The sequence below is a fragment of the Salmo salar genome, chromosome ssa04 (assembly GCF_905237065.1).
Source record: "Salmo salar chromosome ssa04, Ssal_v3.1, whole genome shotgun sequence".
NCBI classification, from domain to species: Eukaryota; Metazoa; Chordata; class Actinopteri; order Salmoniformes; family Salmonidae; genus Salmo; species Salmo salar.
The window spans coordinates 75,237,234-75,250,837 of record NC_059445.1 but is presented as its reverse complement, the minus strand read 5'-3'; the positions used below and the strand labels follow the sequence as shown (position 1 = coordinate 75,250,837).

The 13,604-nt window shown below is 42.8% G+C and overlaps 1 protein-coding gene across 4 annotated transcripts in view; it reads right to left on the bottom strand.

Annotated features, from left to right (window-relative positions):
• Positions 1-13,604, bottom strand: part of dpysl3 (dihydropyrimidinase like 3) — a 48,271-nt gene that overhangs the window by 9,830 nt on the left and 24,837 nt on the right. For all 4 annotated transcript variants that reach the window (XM_014197984.2, XM_045716214.1, XM_045716215.1 and 1 more), the window contains 6 exon segments: positions 11,820-11,900; positions 10,992-11,060; positions 6,775-6,895; positions 5,467-5,623; positions 3,794-3,935; positions 1,316-1,486 (listed from right to left, as the gene is read on the bottom strand). In XM_014197984.2, the coding sequence (XP_014053459.1) occupies positions 1,316-1,486; positions 3,794-3,935; positions 5,467-5,623; positions 6,775-6,895; positions 10,992-11,060; positions 11,820-11,900 (741 nt within the window).

Genomic DNA, 13,604 nt, shown 5'->3' with positions numbered 1-13,604 from the left:
CACTGTCTCTCCTTCTCTCTCTCTCTCTCTAGCATTTCCTCTTCCTCTTTCACTGTCTCTCCTTCTCTCTCTCTCTCTCTAGCACTTCCTCTTTCTCTTGCACTGTCTCATCTCTAACACATTTTCTTCCTCTAGCTCTCTCTCTCTCTCTACCACTTTCTCTAGCACTCTCTCCCTCTCTACCACTTTACCTTTCTCTTTCTCTAGCCCTCTCTCTCTCTCCCACTTTCTTTCTACTCTCTTTCACTCTCGCTGGTCGTCTCTGATCCATTCCCCCTCTCTCTATTCTCCTGCCACTAAACTCTTATTCCGTCTAAACTCTTATTGTCTTAACTAAACTCTTATTCCGTCTATCATTCTGTCTCTCTCTACATATTTTTTTGCAATCTGTTGCCCCCTCTCTTCTATGGTCTGTGTGTTCCTATGCACACGGCCCTGCTGTTTTTCCAGATTCAGGCCAGGACAGGACCAGAGGAGGCTGGTGGGAAGAGCTATAAGAAGACGGGCTCATTGTAAATACTGGAATGGAATTAATGGAATGGTACAGCAAACATATGGAAACCACATATTTAAGTCCATTCCATTGATTCCATTCCAGCCATTACCATGAGCCAGTCCTCCTATAGCTCCTCCCACCAGCCTCCTCTGGACTGGACATAAGGCTCCACTTCTGCCAAGTATGATGTCACGGCCGGGTTCTATGTGCAACAACATATACAAAGCTAACCAAATCAAACATTTCAGATAAGGGGATACTTGTATTTACTACAGAGGGAGGGATACACAGATAGAAGGTTGTAAAGCACTTAACTACTGTGCCCAATAGATCACTGTAGCCATCATTAACATGGACAGGATCCCCTGTTCTTATGTTCTGTGTTCTTATGCGCTTGTTTTGTTGTCTGGAGGGGCTACAAGCAGGAAACGAGAAGGTGACATCATTATGTAAAAACCTTGGGTCTCGTTGGATCTTTTCCACGTATGGAAAAGCCATTGAAAACTTGTCCAATCTTTTTCCAGCTCTTTGTCGTTCTATATCTCTCTCTGTGTTTCCACACCTCCTCATCGTACTATTCAGCTTCTCTCTCTCTCTCTCTCTCTCTCTCTCTCTCTCTCTCTCTCTCTCGTTCTCTGCGCCTGCAGCAGGAAATGCAGAAGGCTTGATTTCCTGAGCTGACACTTCCTCTGTTTAATCCTGCACTGTAGTGTACGCTCTGGGCTCCTGTGCGCAGGGAGTCTACAGGGACATCATTTCCCTTCTGAGAAACTGAAAGGTCACTGGAACTTTATTCACCCCTAGCCTTTGACCTCTTACCGAGTTGTGCGTCTTGGCGGTGATGGTGCGGACAGCATCTGAGTCCCAAATGACCAGGTCAGCATCGGAGCCCACAGCTATCCGTCCCTTACGTGGGTACAGGTTTAGGATCTTGGCGGCGTTGGTGCTCGTCACAGCAACAAACATGTTCTCGTCCATCTTGCCAGTGGTCTGAGTGAGCAGGAAAAAAAGGTGACTTATCAAAATGTTATAATGGTGAAGTGCTAGCTAAACAAAGACGCATTTTCAGCTGACTGGTGGATGGGGGTACTCTTGTAGTCAAGCGCAAGAACACGCAGGCACGCAGGCACGCACGCACACACACACACACAGTCAATGCTAGAGCTGAGACCATGTGTTTTTTGTCTTAAGGCAGACCAGTGGGAATAATTCTGATGCAAAGCTGCACCACAACTCTTCATTCATAACACAGCTGTCAAGAAAATACAAACCCAAGTCTGAGTTCAAGAGCAAGAACAAGAATTAGGAGAAAAAAAGAGATACACACTGTTTTATTCTGTAAGCAGGGTGAACGGCTGGGGGGACAGACCCAGAGATAGACAGAGATCTATACTGTTTTATTCTGTAAGCAGGGTGAACGGCTGGGGGGACAGACCCAGAGATAGACAGAGATCTATACTGTTTTATTCTGTAAGCAGGGTGAACGGCTGGGGGGACAGACCCAGAGATAGACAGAGATCTATACTGTTTTATTCTGTAAGCAGGGTGAACGGCTGGGGGGACAGACCCAGAGATAGACAGAGATCTATACTGTTTTATTCTGTAAGCAGGGTGAACGGCTGGGGGGACAGACCCAGAGATAGACAGAGATCTATACTGTTTTATTCTGTAAGCAGGGTGAACGGCTGGGGGGACAGACCCAGAGATAGACAGAGATCTATACTGTTTTATTCTGTAAGCAGGGTGAACGGCTGGGGGGACAGACCCAGAGATAGACAGAGATCTATACTGTTTTATTCTGTAAGCAGGGTGAACGGCTGGGGGGACAGACCCAGAGATAGACAGAGATCTATACTGTTTTATTCTGTAAGCAGGGTGAACGGCTGGGGGGACAGACCCAGAGATAGACAGAGATCTATACTGTTTTATTCTGTAAGCAGGGTGAACGGCTGGGGGACAGACCCAGAGATAGACAGAGATCTATACTGTTTTATTCTGTAAGCAGGGTGAACGGCTGGGGGGACAGACCCAGAGATAGACAGAGATCTATACTGTTTTATTCTGTAAGCAGGGTGAACGGCTGGGGGGACAGACCCAGAGATAGACAGAGATCTATACTGTTTTATTCTGTAAGCAGGGTGAACGGCTGGGGGACAGACCCAGAGATAGACAGAGATCTATACTGTTTTATTCTGTAAGCAGGGTGAACGGCTGGGGGGACAGACCCAGAGATAGACAGAGATCTATACTGTTTTATTCTGTAAGCAGGGTGAACGGCTGGGGGGACAGACCCAGAGATAGACAGAGATCTATACTGTTTTATTCTGTAAGCAGGGTGAACGGCTGGGGGGACAGACCCAGAGATATCACTAAACCACACTACCAGGATGTATTAGGGAAGAGGAGAGAGGAGGAGCTGCAGTGAACTGTGGAGAATGTGCAGCATAAACTGGAGGAAGTGGAGTACTCAGAGTAGCTAAGAGGGTTCAGAGGGAGCAATGTAAAGAGAGGGCTAGTGAGGGCTAGCGAAGCTGAGAAAATAAGGACATGAAAGAAAGAAACAGGATAGTCCCAGTCGTTATTAAATAGAATGTTGTGGCCCCGCCCACCTTGTCTCATAGCAAAATATACCCCATTGACTCACAGCAAAAACTTGACCTTTTCTTAAATAATGTTCTTGTTGTCTGCTTGTTTTACTCAATTACAAAACTATATATAAGAAAAGTACGACATGTCTAAAGATTACTTTCAACATTGTCTGCTCCCAAGTGTTCTCACTACTTAGAAAAACATAATGTAGTAGGGCTTCCCTCACCCCTTTTCATGACGATGCTAGCAGTCCTAGCTAGCTAACAACCTGAACATTAAGCTAGCCAAGACCGACAACACAAACAAACGGACTATACAGTTACAAGTAGTGAGTGGAGTAACAAATGGACTGTACTAAACGAGTTAAATGTCTTACCTGTGAGGAAATGTTTCCACACATATAACTACGTGTAACCATCTTGGACACTAGGTCCCCACAATTTAAGTACAACAAAAAATCGTCAACAAAGTTGTCTCTTTTACACTGGGGGTAAATGGGAAAAAATAATGTTTGTTTTCCCCCAATTTGTGGGCGTGGTTGAGGGGAATTCATTATTATGACATGAATATCGACTCGGAGAATGCATCCTAAATAGCACCCTATTCCCTATATAGTACACTACTTTTGACCAGAGCCATATGGGCCCATGTCAAAAGTAGTGCACTATAAAGGGAATGGAGTGCCATTTTGGACATAACCATCCTCACCACAGCCTTCTCCCAGATGAGGGACATCCTCTCCTCCACTCCGTTCACACCCTCAGGGATCTGAGTGAAGTCATCCTTCCCTATGGCCTTCTGGGCCACGCTGAAGGTGCAGTGGGCACTGCCAGTCACATTCAGGTCACCACTGGGGAGGGAGAGGGAGAGGGAGAGAGATAGAGAGAGAGATAGAGAGCGAAAAGAGTGAGAAAGAGCGAGAGAGAAAAGAGAGAGAGAGAGAGAGAGAGCGAGAGTAACAACTTAGCAATGGCTTTGCAGCTGAAACATGCTAGAACAGTAGTAAGAAATGTGTTGAGATGCAGTATGTTGTACATCGCACACAACAGTGGCTTTCAGCAGCAGATTCAATTATTAAATACTCTTCCAGAGTACCTCTTCCACAGGTACTGCTTCAGACCTGAAATAATTGCTTTACTTCATAGCTGTGATCTACGATCCCTTAAGGCACACGTGTCAAACTCATTCCACGGAGGGCCGAGTGTCTGAGCGTTTTTTCTCCTCCCTTGAACATGACTGATGAATTATAATTAGTAAGGAACTCCCCTCACCTGGTTGTCTAGGCTTCATTTAAGGGAAAAAACTAAAACCTACAGATGCTCAGCCCTCCCTGCCTTAAGGTCAAACTGGGAAATGTTTATTCCATACAGAAAAGCTGAAAAAGCTCACATACAGCTGGAATAGCTCAGACAACACAGCAAAGCTGCGACTAAAGTAGATCGATTACTCTGAGTCAAGTGCCAAGGTCTCCTCTTACAAGTTATACCTGTCTTCCCTTTCTTACAGAGCACTCTAACTTCCCTAGCAGACAAACACACCAACTCGTGCAACCATATGTGTATATTGATGTGTACAGTGTATATTGATATGTCTATTGATGTGTATAGTGATGTGTACAGTGTATATCGATGTGTATATTGATGTGTATACGGTATATTGATGTGTATATTGATGTGTATAGTGTATATTGATGTGTATACTGATGTGTATAGTGTATATTGATGTGTAAAGTGTATATTGATGTGTATAGTGTATATTGATGTGTATATTGATGTGTATAGTGTATATTGATGTGTATACTGATGTGTATAGTGTATTTTGATGTGTATACTGATGTGTATAGTGATGTGTATATTGATGTGTATACTGATGTGCATATTGATGTGTATAGTGTATATTGATGTGTATAGTGTATACTGATGTGTATAGTGTATACTGATGTGTATAGTGTATACTGATGTGTATAGTGTATACTGATGTGTATAGTGTATATTGATTTGTATAGTGTATATTGATGTGTATACTGATGTGTATACTGATGTGTATAGTGTATATTGATGTGTATAGTGTATACTGATGTGTATAGTGTATACTGATGTGTATAGTGTATATTGATGTGTATAGTGTATACTGATGTGTATAGTGTATATTGATGTGTATACTGATGTGTATACTGATGTGTATAGTGTATATTGATGTGTATTGATCTATAAAAGAGACCTTGGTCTCAGCATGACTCCCTGTCAAAATAAAGGTTGAAATAATAAATCCATCATGAGGTTAGAAGCGCCTCCAGAACCCTATCAGTCTAACATGTTTGACGCAGCGAGGACATGATAGGTCAGTGGAGTGTCATACAGTCAACAGGGGGCGCTCTTTACCTGGCCAGTAATGTGTTCAGGTAGTCTGGGGTGGTGGGGTCTGGGCTGAGTGGGGGTGATGTCACAAAGGAGGCAGCCTTGGCCCAGTTCTTGCTCCAATAGTGTGTCCCGTCAGTTCCAAGGCTGGCCGTGATTGGCTCGCCGAACACAACGTTACCTGGGAAAAATATGTTATCACCCAGGGTGAGACTACATTAAATCAACTCACCTTATGCTCCTAAAAATGTACTCACTCGTTAACTTGCTAGGTTTATCCCAGGTCAGTGCCAGTAGCAAATGTACAATGTCCAGTATCCTTGCACATTTTTTATTTGGTACTGGCACTGACCCTGTAAACATGTATAGCTTACATTCTCCAGGTTTTTTCTTCCTTTCTTATTTCTCCCGGGTTTAAAAAAAAAATACTATTTTGATATTGAATATTGCACTGTTGGGAAGGGCTTGCAAGTTAAGCATTTCACTCTACTTGTGACAAATAAAGCTTGAAACATAAGAACTAAAGGGAGAATCTAACGGAACTAAGAGGTCAGGTGATCCAGCTAAAGCAGTTTGTAGGAAAGATCGGATGGTCTCTTAACCTTGCCTCATGTTTAACTTTCCTGTTGCTATTTGCAAGTCTCTTTCCCTCTCTGGGCTTTGACATGACGAATCGGATGTCAGCGTTGAGGAACGGGGCCAGCCAGTGATGAAAACAAGGCCTCTTGGGAGCACCGAGTGACCCTGACATGCTTCCTACATGAGGACATGCATCTTTCCCTTCCTCTCTTTTTCTTCTCAGTTCAGAAAGTGTATATCTTTCTCTCCATCACGTACAAGAGGCCTACTCTCTCTCCCTGCTCCGCCGTGGGCTCCTGATGAATGGCAGAGACAGGTTTTCTGACAGTTTGCTACGGTGAGCCCCGGGTGATAAGTCAGGGATTCATCTCAAAATGGGCCTTCTTGTATCCGGTGTGTCTACCAGACCAGACGTATAGTGTAAATCTAGAGTGTGAACCAAGACACTAGGATCAGCACATAAGGACATGGGTGCATTCCAATCCTCTTACAGAACAAAAGAGTTTAGGAGGCAGCAGTGAAGTTGCACTAAGAGGTGAGGACAACTACCTCCAAGGGACATGCTGGTAAGGCCCGTTTTGAGATGAATGTCTAACTTATCACCCGGGGTAAGGACATAGCTCTCGTGTTCTGATATGAAAGGTAGATTATCTTCTTTCTATGCATTCATTGTGACTAACGAATATCTAAGTTAGCTTCCTTCTTGATACAGTAATTAAAGCATAATCACAGCCACACTGGAAACCCTTGTACCTTTTTTCCTGGCCTGTGAGATGATGTCGGCAGCACTCTTGCTCATGACCCTGGTCACATACAGGGGACAGTTGGTCTGGCTGGCAATGGTGATGGCACGGAACACAGCCTCTGCCTCCAGCTAGATGGGGGGGGAATCGACAGATAGACAGCGACACACACACACGCGCAGACAGAGACAGGCAGAAGAAGACAGACAGAACAATCAATTAGTCTCTGAACTGATTAAACTAACCCTGGACTGGCAATGTCTACTACTGCCAGGTAGCCTAGTGGTTAGAGCGTTGGGCCAGTGAATGAAAGGTTGCTGGATTAAATCCCAGAGCTGACAAGGTAAAAAGCTGTCATTCTGACCCTGAGTAAGGCAGTTTACCCACTGTTCCCTGGGTGCCAAAGACGTGGATGTTGATTATGGCAGGCCCCCGCACCTCTTTGAATCAGAGGGGTTGGGTTAAATGCGGAAGACACATTTCAGTTGAATGCATTTGACAAGGTATCTCCACTTCAATCCATTTTGAATGGCTGTCAATCAGCACAAGGAAATTAAGTTGATCCTCCTCTGCAAATTCCAATGTGTAAAAACTGCCACACTCGACCTGGCAATTTCCATCAGTGTAGCGTTGCAGGGTTTGGCAGGTTCCTCACTGACATACAAATGTCACATTGTTTACATTGTTTTCAAGGTCTTTAGCTAGCCCTGGCCACCACACATGGTTTTGTGCCAGGGCCTTCATGCGGCACATTCCAGGATGCCCCTCATGCAGGTCGTTGAGTAACCTCGCTTTTCTGTGGGTATGATTACTCTGCACAGAGTAGACAGCCTTTGTCAGTTGATAGCTGCAGTCTTCTGGTGAAGTATCCCTATAGCTCCTATCTTTCTACATAGCTCGGCCAGCCATGCAGTGTGAAGTCCAACACTTTGAACAACACGGTGTCTCTCTTTGTCCCCATGGCAATGTCTGTGGCTTGAAGTGGTATGTCGTCCCACGCTGCAAAGTAGAAGACATTACCAGCCGTTTCCGGTGCCTCTGTTCCGTCCAGTGGTAGCCAGGATAATGCGTCAGCACTTAAGTGATCGGCTGAGCAGTGGTATTCGATGTCATAACGGTAGGCTGATAGAATGGTGGCATTCTTGAGGTTGACAGAGTAGGCTGTCTTCGGTCCGAAGATGGACAGGAGTGGTTTGTGATCTGGAAATAAAAAGTAAATCTGCGGCCATAAAGATACTTGTGAAATTTCTTAACTCCAGAGATCAGAGCCAACCCTTATTTCTCTATCTGCTGCTAGTTTTTCTTACTGGAACTGAGGGTTCGGGAGGCAAATGCTATGGGTCTTTAGTCCCCGTTCTCAAAAACTTGTGAAATCACTGCTCCAACCCCTTACAACGAGGCATCACAAGCGTAAGGGTCTCTTGGTGTCGTAGTGCACCAAACACTGACTGTCCAGTAACATCCGCTTACTTTTGTGGAAGACATCTTTGTTCTGTTTTTTCCATTGCCACTGTTTGTAGCAGCTCGTGGAGGGGCATCAGTACAGTAGACTTGTTTGCCAGGAAACAGCCATAGTAGTTCAACAGGGCTAGAAGATATCTGAGTTATGTGATCATTTTAAGGCATGCAGCCTCCACAATGGCTGTGAGTTTCTTTTCTGTGGCCTAGGTACTCCATGATGTAACTTGGTGATTATGTTCTCCCTCTCCAGTCTTGTCAGTTCTTTTTCCACCTTTTCTCGTAAAGGCGTAAGGAACAGGGCGTGGCTTGTGAAACTTTGGGTTGGCCTTTGGTTTCATCTTGATGTCCATTTTGAACTCCTAGATCAGGCCTAAACCCTCTTTGAAAACCTGATTGTGTTTCTCCAACACTTTGTTGAGGAACAGTGTTTTTTTCGTCATTCACTTGGAAAATGCTCTCCCAGTCTAACCGGATGTGTTTAACCCATTTCTCCCTGGTACTGCTCACTTGTTGCCTTTGGCGACCACTAGTGGTAGCTTTGAGCATTGCATCTTGTACTGCACTGGTACTGTGAGTCTGCTGAGCAGTGGTATTGCATTTGTGTTTTCTGCAGTGGGATGTGTGATAAAGCTTACATGCTCTCTGAGATGATGGTGACTGTAGTTCCTGTGTCTACTTGCATTTCAACTGGTGTGTTGTTCAGTTTCACTTCAAGAACAATTCCTTGAGTAGTGTCAGTCGCTCTGAACACTGAAAACAATCCTGTCTCATTGCTTTCTGTGATTATCTTTGCTTCGTTGCTATTTTTAGCTTTCCTGCACACTTGCGCTACGAGTCCTAGTTCTGAGCACTCGTATCTACAGTCCTGAGAATTGTGTTTCTCTACACAACAGTAGCATTTTCGCTCAGTGCCCATTTCTCCCTCCCACTTTTGCAAAAGGGGGACATAAACAGCAATGCTTTCCCACTCATTCTGACCACGTAGGTATAAACATAATCTTTCTGCTATGATCAAAGGCTGCGGCCTACAGTGAGTACTCAGTGCCTCGGTAACCTCATCATCAGTCTAACCTAACCTCAGTCTTTATCGCTCGGTTTGTTAGGGGCTACCAAGCTTTTCAACAATCCATAGGCCCTGCTACCAATGACTGACTTTCCTCTGCAATATCATTAGTCATCCAGAGTGCCAGTCACTCATCAAAATCCTCCTTTATATCAACAGACGTGTCCAATGAGCGCCATGATGATGCTAGGCTAGCTGGTTAGCCAAGACGTTGGTAGTTGGTTAAACTGAGAAAAAGTATTTATACCTCACTAGGTTCACATCACCACTGTAATATCCTGTCGTGTACTCTTGGTAAGGTTATGGCTTTTTATTTATTGTACCTTTATTTAACTAGGCAAGTCAGTTAAGAACAAATTCTTATTTACAATGACAGCCTAGGAACACTGGGTTAACTGCCTGTTCAGGGGCAGAACAACAGATTTCTACCTTGTCAGCTCAGGGATTCGAGCTTGCGACCTTTTAGTTACTAGTCCAACGCTCTAACCACTAGGCTACCCTGCCTCCCCAACTTATGACTATGACTTATGGCTATGACTTATGGCTGTGACTTGTGGCTGTGACTTATGCTTATGGCTGTGACTTATGGCTGTGACTTATGGCTATGGCTTATGGCTGTGACTTATGGCTGTGACTTATGGCTATGGCTTATGGCTGTGACTTATGGCTGTGACTTATGGCTATGGCTTATGGCTGTGACTTATGGCTGTGACTTATGGCTGTGACTTATGGCTGTGACTTATGGCTATGACTTATGGCTGTGACTTATGGCTGTGACTTATGGCTATGGCTGTGACTTATGGCTGTGACTTATGGCTGTGACTTATGGCTATGGCTGTGACTTATGGCTGTGACTTATGGCTATGGCTGTGACTTATGGCTGTGATTTATGGCTGTGACTTATGGCTATGACTTATGGCTGTGACTTATGGCTGTGACTTATGGCTATGACTTATGGCTATGGCTGTGACTTATGGCTGTGACTTATGACTGTGGCTTATGGCTATGGCTGTGACTTATGGCTGTGACTTATGGCTGTGACTTATGGCTGTGACTTATGGCTATGACTTATGGCTGTGACTTATGGCTATGGCTTATGGCTGTGACTTATGGCTGTGACTTATGGCTATGGCTGTGACGTATGGCTGTGACTTATGACTATGGCTGTGACTTATGGCTGTGACTTATGGCTATGGCTGTGACTTATGGCTATGGCTGTGACTTATGGCTGTGACGTATGGCTGTGACTTATGGCTATGCATATCTAGTAAATAACTACTAGACAGAGAGCGGTGCACTTGAACTTGATTTAGTCCATGACTGCCATACAATACAACCCGAGCACCCCACCCGGGCGTCCCGAGCACCCCACCCGGGCGTCCCGAGCAACCCACCAGGGCCCGTCCCGAGCAACCCAGCTGGGCGTCCCGAGCAACCCACCAGGGCCCGTCCCGAGCAACCCACCAGGGCCCGTCCCGAGCACCCCACCCGGGGGCGTCCCGGGCACCCCAACCGCAAAATTCAGCTGAGACACACATACAGAGAGATACACACGCACAAACACACACACAGAGAGAGAGAGTAAGAGAGAGAGAGAGAGACAGACCCACACACACTCAGAGAGACACACGCACAAACCCACAGAGAGAGAGAGAGAGAGAGAGAGAGAGACAAACACAACCTTATTATGTAGAGAGCCTCACCTCCTCTGGCCTGCTCAACACGTGTCCCTCTGGTCCAGTGATGCCCATCTCCAGCATGCGTGCCTGCTCCTGTGACAAACAGACAGACAGACAGACAGAGGGACCATGTTCACACTAATTCACCCCCAACTCTGACACACACACACACACACATAAACACACACCAGCACCCCAAAAAGAAAGATGGCAGAAAGTATTGAACCCTGCATCAATAACACACTGCATTGAGAGATGCCCGGGCTGGGAGAGAGTGATGAGTGGTTAACTGTTATAGGGCTGATGTAGAGGTTTAGTTAGTGCTATTCACCCTCATATTCACCCTCATATCAACCCTCACATTCACCCTCACATTCACCCTCATATTCACCCTCACATTCACCCTCATATTCACCCTCATATTCACCCTCATATTCACCCTGGACAGCTTTGGGGTATCAGTGGGACATGATACTATGTTGTGGGTTAAAAGCTGTGGCCCAGACAGCAAGGAAGCCTCTTTACTGTCCTGCCAGACAGATCCCAGACACCCTAAGTCTCTGAGGGAGTCCAGACCAGCTATTAAGGCCCACCCAGCTCCCTCCCAGGACCCTACAGTCATAACACAGACAAACATAAACTGCATCCACACATTACTGTCAGTGTGACTCCTGCAATAGCCACTCTCACCACTCACCCTTTCCTTCTGACAGAGTCTACATGGGAGTCAGTTTAGTCTGGGGGAACAGTACAATGTATGACAATGTATGGGGCTGCACTGTGATAAAGGTCAAAGGTTAAACTAGGGAGGAGAGAGGAGGGGGTGGGTGGTTGCTGTGACAGGTGGGTTACCTCAGCGATGATCTCTCCATTCTCAGCATGGACCTGCACAATGCCACCCATCTCTCCCAGGAAGGTAAAGATCTCATACAGCTGTAGAAACATGAATAGAACTTAGAACAAACATGATTAGAACATAGTAGAAACAGAAATAGAACATAGTAGAAACACAAATAGAACATAGTAATAACATGATTAGAACATAGTAATAACATGATTAGAACATAGAAGAAACATGAATAGAACATAGTAGAAACATGAATAGAACATTCTAATAACATGAATAGAACATAGTAATAACATGAATAGAACATTCTAATAACATGAATAGAACATTGTAATTACATGAATAGAACATAGTAGAAACATGAATAGAACATAGTAATAACATGAACAGAACATAGTAATAACATGAATAGAACATAGTAGAAACATGAATAGAACATAGTAATAACATGAACAGAACATAGTAATAACATGATTAGAACATAGTAATAACATGAATAGAACATAGTAGAAACATGAATAGAACATAGTAATAACATGAACAGAACATAGTAATAACATTATTAGAACATAGTAATAACATGAATAGAACATAGTAATAACATGATTAGAACATAGTAATAACATGATTAGAACATAGTAATAACATGAATAGAACATAGTAATAACATGAATAGAACATAGTAAAACATGAATAGAACATAGTAATAACATGAATAGAACATAGTAATAACATGAATAGAACATAGTAATAACATGAATAGAACATAGTAATAACATGAATAGAACATAGTAATAACATGAATAGAACATAGTAATAACATGAATAGAACATAGTAATAACATGAATAGAACATAGTAATAACATGAATAGAACATAGTAATAACATGATTAGAACATAGAAGAAACATGAATAGAACATAGTAGAAACATGAATAGAACATAGTAATAACATGAATAGAACATAGTAATAACATGAATAGAACATAGTAATAACATGAATAGAACATAGTAATAACATGAATAGAACATAGTAATAACATGAATAGAACATAGTAATAACATGAATAGAACATAGTAGAAACATGAATAGAACATAGTAATAACATGAATAGAACATAGTAATAACATGAATAGAACATAGTAATAACATGATTAGAACATAGTAGAAACATGAATAGAACATAGTAATAACATGAATAGAACATTCTAATAACATGAATAGAACATTGTAATAACATGAATAGAACATAGTAGAAACATGAATAGAACATAGTAATAACATGAATAGAACATAGTAATAACATGAATAGAACATAGTAATAACATGAATAGAACATAGTAAAACATGAATAGAACATAGTAATAACATGAATAGAACATAGTAATAACATGAATAGAACATAGTACAACCATGAATAGAACATAGTAATAACATGAACAGAACATAGTAATAACATGAATAGAACATAGTACAACCATGAATAGAACATAGTAATAACATGAATAGAACATAGTACAACCATGAATAGAACATAGTAATAACATGAATAGAACATAGTAATAACATGAATAGAACATAGTAGAAACATGAATAGAACATAGTAATAACATGATTAGAACATAGTAATAACATGAATAGAACATAGTAATAACATGAATAGAACATAGTAATAACATGATTAGAACATAGAAGAAACATGAATAGAACATAGTAGAAACATGAATAGAACATAGTAATAACATGAATAGAACATAGTAAAACATGAATAGAACATAGTAATTACATG